The sequence below is a fragment of the Mirounga leonina genome, unplaced genomic scaffold (genome assembly GCF_011800145.1).
Source record: "Mirounga leonina isolate KUSES-001 unplaced genomic scaffold, KU_Mleo_1.0 Mir_151, whole genome shotgun sequence".
NCBI classification, from domain to species: Eukaryota; Metazoa; Chordata; class Mammalia; order Carnivora; family Phocidae; genus Mirounga; species Mirounga leonina.
This window is the reverse complement of record NW_023270377.1, coordinates 76,088,389-76,104,744: the sequence shown is the minus strand read 5'-3', so window position 1 is coordinate 76,104,744 and position 16,356 is coordinate 76,088,389. Positions and strand designations below refer to the sequence as shown.

Sequence of the window (16,356 nt, the reverse complement as noted above, 5' to 3'; positions counted from 1 at the left end):
TCACAATTCTAATTTAAAAAAAAGTTTAACAAAAATTTTTGTTTTGACCATTTTGTTTGGCCCAACTGAGATTCCCCAAAAGCGTTGGAAAAAATCAGTCAGGGCAGGTGGAGAGATGGAGGTTCTCTGGCTGCATTGTTCTCTGTGTTCTCTCTCTGATGTCCAGGTGAGCTGACATGGATTCTTTATACCTTCACTCCTTTATCCAGTCACTCCCTTTGCTAATCCAGTGAGCCTTTCTGAGTCCCTGCGGTGTACTGGGCACTGTCCTAGGCATTGAGGAGTCAGAGTTGAGTAAGACCGTGTGAGTCTAGCAAGGGAAAAACCTAACCTTGCCTTGTTGTGTAATTCATCCACGTGCAGAGCTGAGTCGGGCAGCAGGGAGCCAGAGGGGAAGGTGGGTGTGGAAGGTAGCAGGAAGGCTGCTCTGGGAGGGTGGCCGTACTGCAGATGGAAAGGTTCATGCTGAGAAATCCTTCTGAAGCAGGGAAGGCTTCTTTCACAAGAAGCTGTCCAAGCTTGCTTGGTTTCTAGTGGTCAATGGTACTAAAGTTCGACATCTCAATGCTGTCCCCTGCTGGAGAGACACAGAAATGTAAATGAGGTCAGAGTGTTAAAGGATCAGATCCTGGGCCCTGCACAGTTGAGGAGTCTCTGAGCCTACAGACCCACGGATAGGTTATCTTCCTGTAAGAAAAACGGAATAGTTTGGTATAATCCCAGAATGTGGGGTGCATGGTTGTTCTCCGAACTCCATTTTGGCCACTTCCTAGCTGTGCAACATCGGGCAGGCCATGTAACCTCTTTATGCTGCTTTTTGTTGTGGTGGTGTTGGCAAACTGGGCTGATAGTGCAAATGAATTAGTGCCTACACAGAAGTTAATGCAGTGCAGGGCGGTGAGCAGTAGTAAATTATTCACATTGTAAGGTCTTCGCTCTGAAAGATCTAAGGTCCTTGAGTGACCCTAGGAATCCACTGAGAGCTGGGCTTACCAGCCAGACTCACTGGGGTTTTGACATTCATGGGGACATTGCTGTCTCTACTTCAGTCTCCCTCGAGAATGTTTTGCTGGACGTCAAGGAGCTCCAGAGGGGCATGGACTTAACCAAGAGGGAGTACACCATGCATGACCACAACACACTGCTGAAGGAGTTCATCCTCAACAATGAGGGGAAGCTGAAGAAGCTGCAGGATGATGCCAAGATTGCACAGGTAAGTATCTGTGCCCTGGACACTCGCAAGGACGTGATTGGATCCCTTAAACCCACCTGGGTGCTGGCCTGGCTTTGGAGGAGAATTGCCCTCTGTCTGCTGAGGGTAGATTTCTTCTGTAGCTAATGACTCCTGTGGGTGAGATCTTTCTGAATATTGTCCCTGTTCTGTTCCTTGTCCTTTTCTGATTTGGAGTCTTCACTCTCTTCTCTAGAGGCTCTCCCCTTCCCCTCCCCTTTTAGTCCTAGGCTCCTTCTCTGTGAGTCCTATATTCATTTTGACCAACATGTAGTCATTCCTGTGCTTAGCAAAGCACTGCTCCTTCCCAGTGTGTTGGGTTTCTGTAGGCCTTGACCTCTAAATCTTATAGTACACTGGGGGTTAAGTTTACACACTTAAAAAATGGCCAAAGTGGACTGCATGCCATCACAGAAGGGAAGGCAGAGTGTCGTGGGGACTCAGAACGCAGACGGGGTGGGACAGCTCCGGAACGAGGCTGTCTTGTGCCAGGAAAGAGTTTAAGCAGAGACGTGAGTGTCCCTGAGGTGGGGACACTGTAAGGAGCATTGAAGCAGCCAGCTGGGATTGGAGTCTGAGTGACTTCTGAGATCCCTTCTAACCCTTGTCTGCCATGGCCTTAGGAAGCTCTTGAAAGGTGTGTGTCAGAGAGAGAGAGAGAGAGAGGCGGTGTGTAAAAGTGCAGGTGGTCCCCGAGAGGAGCCTTGTGTGGCACTGTTGCCTTCTGCTCTCTCAGCCTAGGCGTCGTTCGGAGGACACCGGAGGCCCGAGAGGGTCGTGGGAGCGTGAGGGGGCCGCAGGAGAGCTGTGGCGGTGGCTGGATCCTCCCTCCTGCTCTGCTGCTCTTCCCCCAGGGGGTCAAGTTCACGTGCTGGACCTTATGAAACTTTTTTTAAGATTTTTATTTATTTATTTGACAGAGAGAGACACAGCGAGAGAGGGGACACAAGCAGGGGGAGCGGGAGAGGGAGAAGCAGGCTCCCTGCAGAGCAGGGAGCCCGATGTGGGACTCCATCCCAGGACCCTGGGATCATGACCTGAGCTGAAGGCAGTCGCTTAACCAACTGAGCCACCCAGGCGCCCCTGGACCTTATGAAACTTAAGAGGAGTTTGCTTCTTTACAGGACGCTTTTGATGATGTGGTGAAGTATTTTGGAGAAAACCCCAAGACGACACCACCCTCTGTCTTCTTTCCCGTCTTTGTCCGGTTTGTGAAAGCCTATAAGGTAAATAGGAGCATGGGGTCCTTTAATGCCTTCCTTGGCATTGTTTGTCAAGTGGGTGCCCTCCCGGAGCTGTGTCTGAGTCTCCACTGCTGTGCAGAGGCCTCCCCTGTTCCTTTGGGCAGCAGATCTGGGAGGTCAGCGTGAGTCTGAGCAGTCTCCAGTCCTGTGGGGGCTGCGTGTTCCTGGGGCCCTCAGCCCACGATGCTCCCTGTCTCCAGCCAGCCAGGCCTGCAGTTCAGCCCAAAGGCAAAAACTCCTGGCTGCCCTTTGGGGCAAGTGAAGACACTCCAGGACTGTAACTTCCTCATTGAATGTTCACTCTTGTGGGTCGGGTGAAGGACTTGGAAACCCCAGGCTTCCCATGCAGTTGTTGGACAGGTGAAAGGAGGGGACTCTGGCCTGTGGCAAGGGTCCTGTAGCTGAGGTCAGGGACAGCCTGCTCGTGTGTGTTCTGCCAAGACCTTTAGGTCGTCTAGACCAACACTTCTCTAGCGTGGACTGAAAGGTGGCACTAGGAAGGAGGGTTGCTGTCTGTTTCCTCATCTGGACCAGTAATGGCCCTTCCTTTAAATAGGTCATTTGACACAATCCAGAGCTATGGTCTTGAAAAAGAATGTGACCCAGAGAGGCATGTGTTGGAAGAATTTGTTCCTTGAGAAAGAATGATGGGGAATGTGGGGGCGTTCGGGGATGTTAGTGCACTTAGGAGACACTGCAGTCTGTACTCTCCAGGGTTGTTTACACATAACCTCGGTAACATTGGTGGAGGAAGGAGCAGTGTGATTATAGGGGGAGGAGGGGGATGTGGTTTTTTCTTTTTTAAAGATTTTATTTATTTTGAGAGGGCATGAACAGGATTGGGGGGAAGAGGGAGAGAGAGAAGCAGGCTTCCTGCAGAGTAGGGAGCCCAATGCGGGGTTCGATCCCAGGACCCCGGGACCATGACCTGAGCCGAAGGCAGATGCTTAACGACTGAGCCACCCAGGCACCCCAGGTCATCTACATTTTTGAGAAACATCCGCTTGGATATAGTGGGTCACTTCTCCAGCTCCACAACTGTCAGGTTACGTTATTTAGCTCTCAGCATGGCTTCCCATACCGCTGACATCACAAACTGTTTGCAGAGGCAGGGTGAGGATGAACCCAGACGCAGCACCGAGTCCATGTGTCAGACATGAGGAGGTCTCTGGTCACCAGCTGCTGCTGACCGTGGTGCTCAGGGTTCACTGGCTGGTGATCCTAGTGTACGGAAGAGATCACTCAAAGTGATTCTTGTTATGTGCTGCAACCACATTTCTTCACATAAAAAATTGTTAAGCCTAAGGTCTATAGGGAAAAATATAGGCTATTTTTAAACTGTAGAATGTGAGCTGGGAAGCGGGTCTGGTAGGTCCCAAAGCCTGATACTTGAGCAGGGGTATGTGTAGAGCAGAGGAAAAAGCGAAGTTCCTTGGTGATCTGTGTGGGGTGACACAGGTCAGAGCCCGTCAATGAGCCCCTTCTGCATTATTGTTTCACCCTGTGTCCTGTTAGCAGGCTCCGTGGGGTGCTCGCCAGGCAGTGGTGGTGTGGGATGTTTTACTGGCCATAGATACTACACAGTGAATGACTCCCAGGCTGGCACTGACCTGGGGACTTTTTGGGAAGATGTTGGGGTTGTAGGTTGTCATCCCTCCTTTCCCTTCCCAAGGTCGGACCAGAATGTAACTTAAGACAGAAGTACAGGGGTCCAAAATGTAAACTTGATTCCCCATAATAGCTGGGCTGGGGGGTGTGGGGTGTGTCTGTGAGCTTATATCTCAGCCCTGAACTAGATAGCTGACTGATCACAGTGAGACCATTAGGAGTCTCTTTAGGGAGGCTGGCCGGGGTGAGCCTGTTTTGATTTCTTGTCCCAAACTCAGTCGCTCTGCAGCCCTTGGGAAGGAGTGAGCTCTGGGGTGAGACCCCTGGAGGAAACAGGAGGCAAGGGAATGGAGGTTTTCCCCTAAAAATGGGCAGAAGGAGAGGAATCTGAACTCCTGGTTTCAGAGAAGCTAGAGGTACGTGGACAGGTTCTGGAAGCAAAACAAGCTCACGTGGGAATCACAGAGCAGAGCTGCCAGAAGGAGAGTTCCCGTCCATGTCTGTGGGACTGAGGCTGAGAAGCAGTGTGAGTGGGGAGGCGGTCCTCAGGAAAGGATTTCTGGACAAGGTACCTCGAGATTGCTGGATTTTGAGGAGATGTGATAGAGACCAACAGGGGAAGCCCGGGTCAGAGTCCTGGAGGGGCCTAAGTGTAGGTCTTGTCAGCTTCCTGTGTGTTCTGACTCCTGGCTTGCCAAGACTCTCTTAGGAATGACTTTAGAAAACCTTGATGGCGGTCATTTCCACTGACATAATCTTTTGGTTCCTTTGACTTTGCCCAGCAAGCAGAAGAGGAAAATGAGCTGAGGAAAAAGCAGGAACAAGCACTCATGGAAAAACTCCTGGAGCAGGAAGCTCTGATGGAGCAGCAGGATCCAAAGGTGAGAAGTGGCCGGGTGCTGAGACGGCCTCGTGTCTCCTCAGTGCCAGCAGGGAAAAGGGGCGAAAAGCCAGATTTGCACACGAGCCCGACGGCTTCCTTCTAGGGCTTGGAAACGTGGCAGATGGGTTTGTTGTTCATTCCTCTGTTCCGCAAACAGTAGAAAGAGGCGAAGAGCGTGTCTGCATAGCCTTTCCAGGTTCATAGAGATCAGGAACTTAAATCTCAGGTGACTCTACAGTGAGGCTGCGCCAGGTAGCCTGACAATGAACTGCGTGGGGTCCAGGAAGGCTTCATGGGGTCGCCATTGGTGCTGGCCTCGATCGCTGGCCGGCTTCACTCTGAGGAACGGGAGGGAGGATTCCCTGGAGGGAAGCAGCGTAGGTGAAGACCACAAAGACTGGCAGGTCAGAGTACTCTTCATCCCAATCCTCTGCCCCGAAGTTTCAGAAGGATGGTTGTCACCAGCTGCCTCTCGTGGCCGTACGATCCAGCCTTCCCGCCGCCACCAGCCTTCCCAGCCTTCCCAGCCACCACCAGCCTTCCCAGCCGCCACCAAACTTTTCAGAGAAAGTTTGTTTTTTTCCCAGAAGCTTTCTGAGTGTGTCTCTGAGCAGGATGTTGGGATGGTGCTGCTTGTGTTTTTTGGCTGAGGCTGCATGTTCGTGATAGAACTTGCGGTTTTCTCAAGCCTCCCATGGGTGCTGGTCCCACTAATCTCTGCCATCCTTCTTTCTCCTTAGTCTCCTTCCCACAAATCAAAGAGGCAGCAGCAAGAATTAATTGCAGAATTAAGAAGGCGACAAGTGAAAGATAACAGACATGTATATGAAGGCAAAGATGGTGCCATTGAAGACATTATCACAGGTAAAAGATATTTTCTCCTGGTGGCCCGTAGAGACCCCACTGATCCTGCCCATAGTGGACTACTTGCACAGTTCGCTGCTACTTTTGTCCAGGGTTTACAGGGTCTTCAGGTGACTTGATGCAGATCCAGAATTATGTGGAGGGACTCCATGCTGGTGTTTCAGGTGTATTTCTAGTAGCCTGCATACTGCCTGTCAGAAAACCCTAGCGCCCCCTGGAGACTGTCTTTCTCGTTATCATTGGAACCCTGCAGATTTCACCAGGCTCCTCCTCCTGATGGTTTTCCCACTGTCTTCGATTTGTTTCCCTGCTCCATTTCCTACCTTGTGGCCACTCCCACCTGCCTGCCTGCCTAATAAGTACCACTGACAAGGCCCATTCAGGGTTGCGTACTAACCACGGTCAGCGCAGGTTTTCCCAGCATGCTCTTTAAAAGCCTTTTTACGGGGCGCCTGGGTGGCTCAGTTGGTTAAGCGACTGCCTTCGGCTCAGGTCATGATCCTAGAGTCCCGGGATCGAGTCCCGCATCGGGCTCCCTGCTCGGCGGGGAGTCTGCTTCTCCCTCTGACCCTCCTCCCTTTCATGCTCTCTGTCTCTCATTCTCTCTGTCTCAAATAAATAAATAAAATCTTTTAAAAAAATAAATAAATAAATAAAAAAAAATAAAAGCCTTTTTACTCATTCGAAGTAACTGAAGACCAGAGAAAATCAGGATCGTCAGCTAGGAATGAGTGGTGCCCAACCAGCTTGGTTCTTACCTGATTAAGTTGTAGCCTCATGCTTGCTGCTTGAAGCAATTCTCCAGAGATTCTGCGTCTCTTACAGTCGGGGACAATGATTTGAGCCACTGTCTGTGGCAGTGGCTGCAAGTGACTTTCATGTCTGTTCATAGGAGTACTGTTCTTTAGCTTCCAAGATACTTACCACTTTTTTTTATCATAGAGAATTTTAAAAACATGCAATGCCCGAGTACAGAGAATAGCATGATGAGTTGTATATACCCATCACCTATCAACAATTCCCACCTCAGGGCCGGTCTTGTTACATGTCTGCTCCCCATTCCCCATCCTCTGGGATTACTTTCAAGCAAATCTAAGACCTACGATTTCATCTAGTTATATTTCAGTGTCTGTGTCTTCAAAAGATAACGACTCTTTAATAAAGAAACAAACATAGCCAGACAGAGTATCATCACACCTCCAAAACTAACAACTTTTTCACATCAGATACGCATTAGTCACATTTCCTGAGCCATCCTAATTTTTTTTTAAAAAATGTAACTCTTAGAATTTTGACTTCTCATTTTTTGGGAATAGCTTCACATCATAGTTAGGGATCCCAAACGGCCAAAACCACCATTTTTTTTCCACCAGCTCAGACCCAAGGAAATAAAATAGGTACATAAATCCCGGACAGGAAGTCGATAAAGAGTTTCTGGCCCAGAGTAAAGTGGTTTGAGTCGTCAGTGGCTAGGTAAGTGGCTGATGAAATGCCTGCGTCTGCATCTGGCACCCCATACAGTCCATATGCGCGTGCCTGCCCGTATCTCATTTTTTCCTCAGCAGTGGTTTGCACGTGGCACCCCCAGGTAAAGTCCCCATTGTTGGGCACCTCTCTTTGTTTCCCCGGCCCTGAGGGAGCAGCTTTGCTGTAAGCAAGACTAGGAGCAGATCTTTTTGGGGTAAGCACCTATTTGCCTCAGTGCCACAGTATGATTAACTTGTAGGGAGAGAAGCATCCAGCCTCACACAGTTAAGAGTTCCTTTTCCATCAGTCTGTTTCTCCATCTCAGTGACCCCTGGCTTGTCAAATGAGCAAAATGTACAGTTTCTGTTTGCCTAATCTCATCGGAGGTGAATGAGTATCTGCTCACAGATACTACAGTTTTTATTCTCTTTAAAATATTTTCCATTTTCCACCCCCCGAGCCCAAGATTGAGTACCTCTTTTAGACTTTATGAACTCCCTTGGGTATAAATTGCCTTTCCCCGTCTCCAGGTATGATTAACAAAGCACTAACCATGTACTAATGTGATAGATCCTGGCTTTTTACTCTCTTCTGTTTGTCTTATTTGGCTGTCATTTTCGATGCAGTGCTGAAGACTGTGCCCTTTACCGCTCGCACCGCCAAGCGTGGCTCTCGATTTTTCTGCGAACCTGTTCTCACTGAGGAATACCATTACTAAACTATTACTCTTTCTCACCTGATGCTCTTAAAAGGTTGCTACAGATTTTTTGACCTCTTAGTTCCCTCTGCATGTCTGTTAGGGCCACCCAGGATGCTAGCTAGCATGGAATCGCCATCTCCGCCATGTTATCTTTTATGTTGCGTTCACACTGCATGGTTTTGCATGTCAGTCATTACTGTTTACTCATTGCCACTTTCAATATATCTATGAATCCACATGGCTATGGTGGTCTGAGTGTGTGTGGGTTAGAAAAATAGTATAAATAGAGCACTATTGAGAATTAGCATTGGGATCAGCTACGTTGTTAAAAGACTTTTGGGCTGATGTCTTTGAACACAAAATGATAGTTAATAACAATAACTACTATACCTAACATTTATTGAGCACTTGCTGTGTTTTAATGGGTTTACATATATTAAACCAGCCTCCTTTCTGTATTCAGTTACCATGCTTTGATAATAAATTGGGCTGTAGGCAAGTGCTCAGGAACACAAAGTGCCTAAAAGTTGAAAAATGATTTGCAGAAGGAATTGTGAACTACACACAGTTGTAAATTGGGTCTTTCTTAACTGTCTTATACTGTCTACAGCCATCATCCACAGTATGATGGAGCTCACGGTACAAGCAAAGAGCACTTTGGACATAGAAGTCTGTATAAGTTGATATAGGCAATCCATAGCTTTATACTCAGCCTCTTTTCCTTCTGAGTGTCATGCCCGAGTTTAGCTATCAGCAGTTCCATGTTGGAGCAAGGCTGTGAGGCAGAAAGTGAAAACAAAGGCTTTAGGAGCTTCCCATAGTCTTCTCTCATTCGCGCTTCTTCACTGTGGCTCTCTGTTCCCTGTCAAATCCAGGGTATTTCTCTTGTGATGAGATCATATCTGGACCTGCATTTTTGGTTAGGATGGTGGCAACCAGAAATACTAATAGCAAATACCTATTATTGGAAAATGCCACTGTTCTTAGAATTAAAAAAAAAAAAATCCCCAAATTTTCAAGAGGTAACTCCCTGCCCTTGGTTCCCGATGGCTACATAAGAAACTTCTTTGCAGTGCCCAGTTGATTAGAAAAGGGACAAGGGAAGCACATACTCTAATTGGAAATATCCATTGTGTAACTCCCATGCTGAGATTGACATGGAACAGGGTACGTGTTTGTTTTGTGGCATTAACTCTTCTGTGAATTGCACTTGTTACGTATGTTCCTCTGTCTTTTAGGATATCAGAGGATGTGGTGTATCATTGTTGCTTGCTCTGCAGTGTACTTACCCACCAGTGCTTATTAACCAGGCTAGACACTGTCGTCTACTCAGCTAATGTTCCTGTCAGTTTTGCTGCTGGACTGTCTTTATCATTCTGGAGCCAAACTTCAAAGCAGCTTGGATTTGGGTGGTCAGAGAGCTGGGTGGGAAGACACTCTGATCTTTCCCTTGTTTTATCTAACACCTCTTGTATTAATGGCCTCCCACTCTCCTCCTCTATTGGCTAACATGCCGGGTATGTTAAGCACTAAGTTGAATTGCTTTCCATTTTCATCCCATTTTTACTTAACCATCATTTTGTGTTTTTGTTTTTTTCTGTTTAGCCTTAAAGAAGAATAATATCACTAAATTTCCAAATGTTCACTCGAGGGTAAGGATTTCTTCTAGCACACCGGTGGTGGAGGATACACAGAGCTGGCAAGCATCACTTTTTACTTAGCTTCCTCCTCTCTCTGTATGCAGATCAGTGGTTTCAGTCTATGGCTGAGGGTAATACTGTTGAGAGTCTGACAAGGGGGAAGTCTTTGTAACCTCACATTCCAGTGATGTGAGGCAGCTTCTCTGTTGGACTCTTTGTGGCTTGCTTCCATGTTTTCAAGTGTGATGGCTTGGGCAAGGGTATTTGCTGGTGATTGTACTTGCTTTGGGTGCTAGGCTGTCCTTCCCCTACCCTTTTCTTGGCCTTCGAGTTAATCAGTTAACCCCTTTTGATCTGAAGAAGCTGAGAGCCAAGTCCTGGCCAGGGAACATGATCTATAGCCTTTGAAGAAAGATTTGGATCTTTAGAGCCAATTGTTCAGAAGACTCAGGAATTATAGAGCTACAAGTCATTGCATATCCTTAGCTAGAAGTGGAATTCCAACCTTCCCTTACCATTCTGGGCCAGGAAGCAGAAGCTTGAGAGGATTAGGGCATGTAAAACTATTCTTCCCTTGAATTTAGAAAGAGTAAGGCAGGGTGATGAATTCCAAGGGGTTGGGAGTTGGTGCGGACTATGCTGAACCTGAGAGCATAGGTCTCAGCACTCAGCTCATTTCTTTTTGCCATGTGAAAACTTGGGCTCAGTATTGCCAGACCCTCCAGTTTTCCAAGGGAAGTCAGAATTCCTCTTTTTTTTGATATTATCTATTAAAAGATCAGGAAGCTGTATTTAAAAGTGTAAGTTGGGGGCTAAATATTTTGTAGGCCAGATATGGCCCATTAGCTCCATTTTCAAGCTCCTGAGTAGGTAAAGGAATAAAAAAGACTCAGTCTGGTTTAATTCTGTTATGTTCCCCCTTCGAAAGAATGTTTCCTAACAAGTCAACAATACGAAGGGAAATAAATACTAACTAAATGAAACAGTGGGGAAAAAAGTACACAGCCTGCCCTGACCCCATCAGAAGCAGCTTACCTGCTGGCTAGGCTACCTATCTTAAGTATTCATCAAGAAAGCATGATTTCATATTAAGAATGCTTACATAAAATAAAATTCCTTTGTTCATCCCAGTGTATTCTGCTAGAACAGTGCCTGCTTGAACCAATATGCAGTGGTTGATTCATTCATTCCACAAGGCTTTTTTTTTTTTTTTAATGTTAGGCATTTTTAAACATTCTGTGCATTTGCAGTACAAATTGGAGAATGCTGGAAGGCCCAAACAACTTCTCCCCTCCAATGAAAAACAGGAAATACGGGGTGGCAGGAGACAATGTACAGGAATGGAGTATTATTTTGATTTAGTGACTATTTTTGTTCAGTGGTTAATTGAGCATTGTGTTTCACAAAATAAAAAACAGACCTCAGCTAATACTAATTGAATAAAAATAACAGAACCTCTGCCTACAAAATAAGCATAGTGTCCTTCCTTGATTACAATTCCAGATAAGATTGGACAGGGCAGTTTATTAATTTTGCAGTTTAAAATTCATTACAATTATTGATATTCAGGTTTCCAGGGGGAAAAAAGGGCAAAACTAAACCACAGCTTTTTCCAACTGAAGAAACATTTCAAAGTAAGACTCCAGCTAGATTCTCTGGCCAGTGACAACAACAGTTGCCTTTCCTATATATTTTTCTAAAAGTTCCAGATTCGCATCAGTATTACATCCTGCTTTAACTATTGAGGGCAAAGTACATGTCTTTGGCTCAAATACTCAATGGATTTGAAGGGCCTGTTGGCTGACTCTCCTACCCAAGCTGCTTTGATTGGCTGCCAGCTGACCTTTGTCTTTGCTTAGACATATGATACTAAAGGTTGCAGTTCTCTCATTGATACTCTCCTCTTTACAGATCTTAGAAACCAACCATACAGACGAGCCGATGCGGTGAGGAGAAGTGTCAGGCGGCGCTTTGATGATCAGAACTTGCGTTCTGTTAATGGTGCCGAGATAACCATGTGAACCTGAGACCTGCCTGTATGAGTAGAGAGTATGCGTGAATGAAACTTTCCACATGAACTTTACGTGCTACCATTTAACTGCAACCTTGAACATTGACAAAATATTCTAAGGGCTCAGATTTAGCAAACACATAGGAATTTAAAAATGATGGGCTCTCCTTTCAACCTGTGTTAACAAGTGCCTAAAAGTGGAAGTACCTGCTCAGATTAATCAAAGCAATAGGGTTTGATTTGATTAGGTATCTTTTTACCAGTATATTATCCAATTTTTTAACCAAAATGTAAATCTCGTATTACACTCGTTATCTGCCATTGTGATTGTCCCATGATGGCACACCCTGGTTTCCTGATAAGTTGTAAATAACATGGATGCATCTGCTGTGGGTTTCCTTTGCTGAGAGCTCTTTTAAGGAATTGCGTTTGTGTTTTAGACATACCCATCAACTTTGTCTTTTTAAGGGCTTGCAACATGGAAGAAGGAAAAAGTCACATAAGCTCCTGTCCATAACCAAGCCCCAGCAAAGTACAAACAGGATGCATTGCAGTGGCAAAGAAGTCACTCAGCTGTGTCTCGTTTTACATTCTACACTGCTATGCTAGGGTATGATGCCCCGTGAGAGTTCACCAGTATGAAAGCAAGGGTATGATGGCATACAAATTTGTGTAAGATTTTTTTGCAGTACTGTTCTTCAGCTAGAGGCAGCTTTTAAAATAATAATGCAAATGTATTTATTAGCACTAAAATTAACATCTCAGTAATCAGTATTAGGATTTCTGAGACCATTATGGGCCTATCCTGAGAACAGAAATTGGTGCCTTGCTAGCCAGGGAGAAGTTCACTAGCTCTATCAAGCATTCAAGATTACTTCTGCTAGCTAGTAGTGATAGTTAACCTAGCCTTATTCTCCTGACAATCGCAGGTCCCCACCCCCACTTCTTCCTCCTTTTGTAAATCGGAGATGTATTTAGCATCATTGCTTTATGGGGAATTGCAATTAAATTGCTTGAAATATTCACATTGGGATTAAGCTTAAATGGTATGTAATGGGACTAAATGGCCAACTAAGCCACTGTTATTTTTCCTTCCTCTCTGGCAGGGCACTTGATCCATTCCAAAGTCAAAAACTGGACTAAAGCCGATTTGTACTTTTCATAATAAACATTCTGCTTCTGGCTTACCTTCTTGGTACATTACATCAATATATTAATTGTAAAGTTTATTGTATAGTATTTAACCACTGAATTTCTTATTTTATGTTGTGCTTATGTGAACTCCTTGGTGAAGGTCCCATTTTCCTTGGATAATGTGTAGTTATATGATCTCTTTTTAAATGTACAGATATTTTGCTATAAAATTGGTGCAGTTTTTTATGGTTTTTACACTTTAATTCCCACCTTAGCCTCTGGGTAATATTGTAAATATTGTTTAAAAATGCATCAGCCTGTGCTATACAATCTGAATGTTATTTTAACTTATAGTTTTTTTTTTAATATATATATTTAACTACAAGGAGAGCTTAGGGATCAGTTACATTTCACTTTAGCATACCTATTTACAAAAAAATTACTTTTAAAACTGCCACCTGCTAGCACATTTTCTTGAATGTGTACTTTAAAAAGAACATGCCAAGATTTTGTCTGTTAACATTGATTTTGATGAAAAAAGCAATTTGACCATGATACACGAGTAGTTGGCCCTTTATGACAAGCAGCTGTTTTCCAAAGCTCAATGCTAATAAGCATATATTAAAATAATTGCATATTTATTAATCAAATAGACAATAATGTTGGCATGTTCTTTTCTGTTTATTAATGGGCTTGCTTCTTAGCAATATTAGAAATGTTTTATAAAAAAGCAGTTCATGTTACTTTTCTGGTCTTTTCATGACATATGAGCAAATAAACTATTTACACTACTATTCTGTAATATGTTGTAGTCTTTGAATGGCATACCTTGGGGGGGGGGTTACCGGTTTTATATACTTTTATCTTCTAGGAAGTTGTATCTTGCTGCTTGCCCTCACGATACAAACTCTTGATCACTTGCTGTATGGAACGTAAGAACCTAATAGATTTTGGTAGTGAGGGATACATCTCCAAAATTGTACTTACCAATTTATTGCTTCCAGAGAAACACTGGTGTTTGGTGAAGATATTACCACCACCACCCCCGCCCCCAAATTTGTTGTGTGTATACGGATAGGTTATGTGTGGACTGCATAGAGGTAACCCTGCAACCAACAACTACATTGGTTGGCAAGGTACGTACAAGCAGTTTAGCCTCCATTGCCCAAACATGCTGGTATTTTTAATGGTAATTCCAAATCATCAGACTGTGCACTCAACGTTCAGTATATTCTTTTTAGGAAAGCAAGGAAATTTGGTATTTTAGAAAATTGGTCAAGTGGCTTAAAACTTAAAAAAAAAAAAATAAAGGTTTTATTTGAGAGAAAACATGAGTGGAGGGAGGGACAGGAGAAGCAGACTCCCTACTGAGCAGGGGAGCCCGACGTGGGGCTCGATCCCAGGGCCCTGAGATCATAGCCTGAGCCAAAGCTAAGCCACCTACACGCCCCCTCAAAATAACTTTCTTACAGAGGCACGGATTAGTTTAATTATTGTAACAAGTCTTTGTTACCAATTTAGCACTCTTCTTACAGCACCACAGTTATACAATGTAGTTGAAGCTTTATTTTATAGAGGGGGAAAGTTAAATTCCAGTTAGTAAAATTCTCTAGTTTGTGCCTCATGGTAAAAGAAATAATATCTTTAATATTCCACAAATTCAAAACATTTTCAAACCCAAAGCACAGCAGTAGTTCAAAGGAGATGGATATGGTTAGGTATGGGGCATTATATACCATTAATATCCACTTTTAGAGATATTTACCAGTGATTCAGAACTAAATCTTATTCCCAACTCCCAATCCTCTAAAAATCTAAATTCTTTTTTTTTTTTTTAAAGATTTTATTTATTTATTCATGAGAGACAGAGAGAGATAGAGAGAAAGGCAGAAGGAGAAGCAGGCTCCCAAGGAGCAGGGAGCCCGATGCAGGACTCCATCCCAGGACCCTGAGATAATGACCTGAGCCGAAGGCAGACGCTTAACCATCTGAGCCACCCAGGCGCCCTAAAAATCTAAATTCTAATCCACTAAAATTCATTGATTGCCCAAGGGACCCTGCTAACTCAACAATGCTTAGCACAGAATGGGACTTGATACCCATCACTGACTGTGGTTCAACATAACTGGATTTTGTTAAATTACCTTTTTACACTGCAAGACCTACTCTTATGATAGCTTTATAACTGGCATACCTATTTGCTTTAATATTTGGTAAAACAGCTCTTAGCCCTAAGACGTTTTTTAAATTATCAGAAATGTCTACAAAGATGATCAGCTCAGTATATACAAAAGGACTAATCTGATAGTTTTTCATTTCTCTTAAAACTAATACCCGATCTAATTCCAAGAAAAAATTTGAAGAAAATGCATGAAGTGTTGGTAAGCTGAAACAAATCCAACTTAGTAAAAGATGCCATTTTTCTAATAAATTATATTTATTTACAAAAGGTCTAAATTTATATAACTATTAGGTTCTTTACATCAGAACAATATATAAACAGAAGAGAAAATCTGGTAATTACAAACACAGAAAATAGAAACCTGTTCCCCCTTATTATTACTCACCTTTCAGAATAAATCTTCAGTTTAGTTGTAGAGAGGTAGGCAAGAGAACAAACCTACCAAGTTTCAGGCAGGACCAAGATAAAGGAATATTTATAAATAGCACATTTTAGATACCCCAAGGAACAGCGTAAAAGGGCATCAAGAAATGGCTTGGTTGGATTATGATCTGATTAGGCAGCCACTCTGTTTCAGTCTATGAATGAAAAGTGCGGTGAGGGGTTGTTAGCTAGCTCCCCTGAAATGGAAACAATCTAGGCCATTATACCTGGGGCAATTACCAATCATTAACAATGAGATGGCCTTGAAGTGTAAATCATATTGAGTCACAAAAGCAATTCCTATATAACAAGTTTTTTGAAAAGCACAGAAAATCTACAGTTAAGGAACTGAGGCCAGGAAGACACACTGAATAAAATGAAGGGCTAGAGGGAGTGTGCAGGTACTTGCGGCAGAATCCTCTCACTTCCCATACCTCACCCTTTGTTGGAAATAGCCTGAAATGATTAGTTCTCAATTTGGAATTTGGGAATTTTGCTGCTGTTTCCAAGCATGGCCTTTAAAGACTAACTCTAACCTAGTTAAACATTAACTCTTCAAACAGAAGTTTACTACTTTTAAAGTACTGTGGTATCTTAATTTATGAATATGAAAACTACATTTCAAATCATCACAAGGGATTTTCTTTCCTACTCAGAAACCACATGGAAGTTGCATGTTCTCACTAACAAGCTTTTGGAAATTTCTGTCGTAAAAGAAGTTAAGATATTAGCCACTAGAACTTATCTTCAGTGCACTTCAATTATGTATGTGGCTTTAGTTGTAGGTTAGTACAGTTTATTGCGATGATGCTTTTTCAAGCCCTATAATACAGTTGCCGGGTACCACGGATGCTGGATGAGTGTATGTCAACTATTTTACATTCATTCAATATATGCCTACAGTGTGCCAGGCACTGTTCTAATCCACAGGATATAGCAGTGAATGAAACACAAATCCCTGTCTCCAAG

General features: G+C 43.9%; 1 protein-coding gene across 4 annotated transcripts in view; it reads left to right on the top strand.

Moving 5' to 3' along the window:
• The window catches only part of FMNL2 (formin like 2), a 307,239-nt gene extending 293,655 nt beyond the window's left edge, over positions 1-13,584 (top strand). The window contains exons 22-27 of one of the 4 annotated variants that reach the window (XM_035008027.1): positions 1,050-1,213; positions 2,356-2,457; positions 4,866-4,964; positions 5,707-5,830; positions 9,603-9,649; positions 11,549-13,584. In XM_035008027.1, the coding sequence (XP_034863918.1) occupies positions 1,050-1,213; positions 2,356-2,457; positions 4,866-4,964; positions 5,707-5,830; positions 9,603-9,649; positions 11,549-11,587 (575 nt within the window). In that variant the 3' untranslated portion in view covers positions 11,588-13,584. Of the gene's footprint in view, positions 1-1,049; positions 1,214-2,355; positions 2,458-4,865; positions 4,965-5,706; positions 5,831-7,923; positions 9,047-9,602; positions 9,697-11,548 lie in introns of those variants that run through there. The other 3 variants (XM_035008026.1, XM_035008025.1, XM_035008028.1) reach the window with 3 other exon arrangements.
• The last annotated feature ends 2,772 nt before the right edge of the window (positions 13,585-16,356 follow it).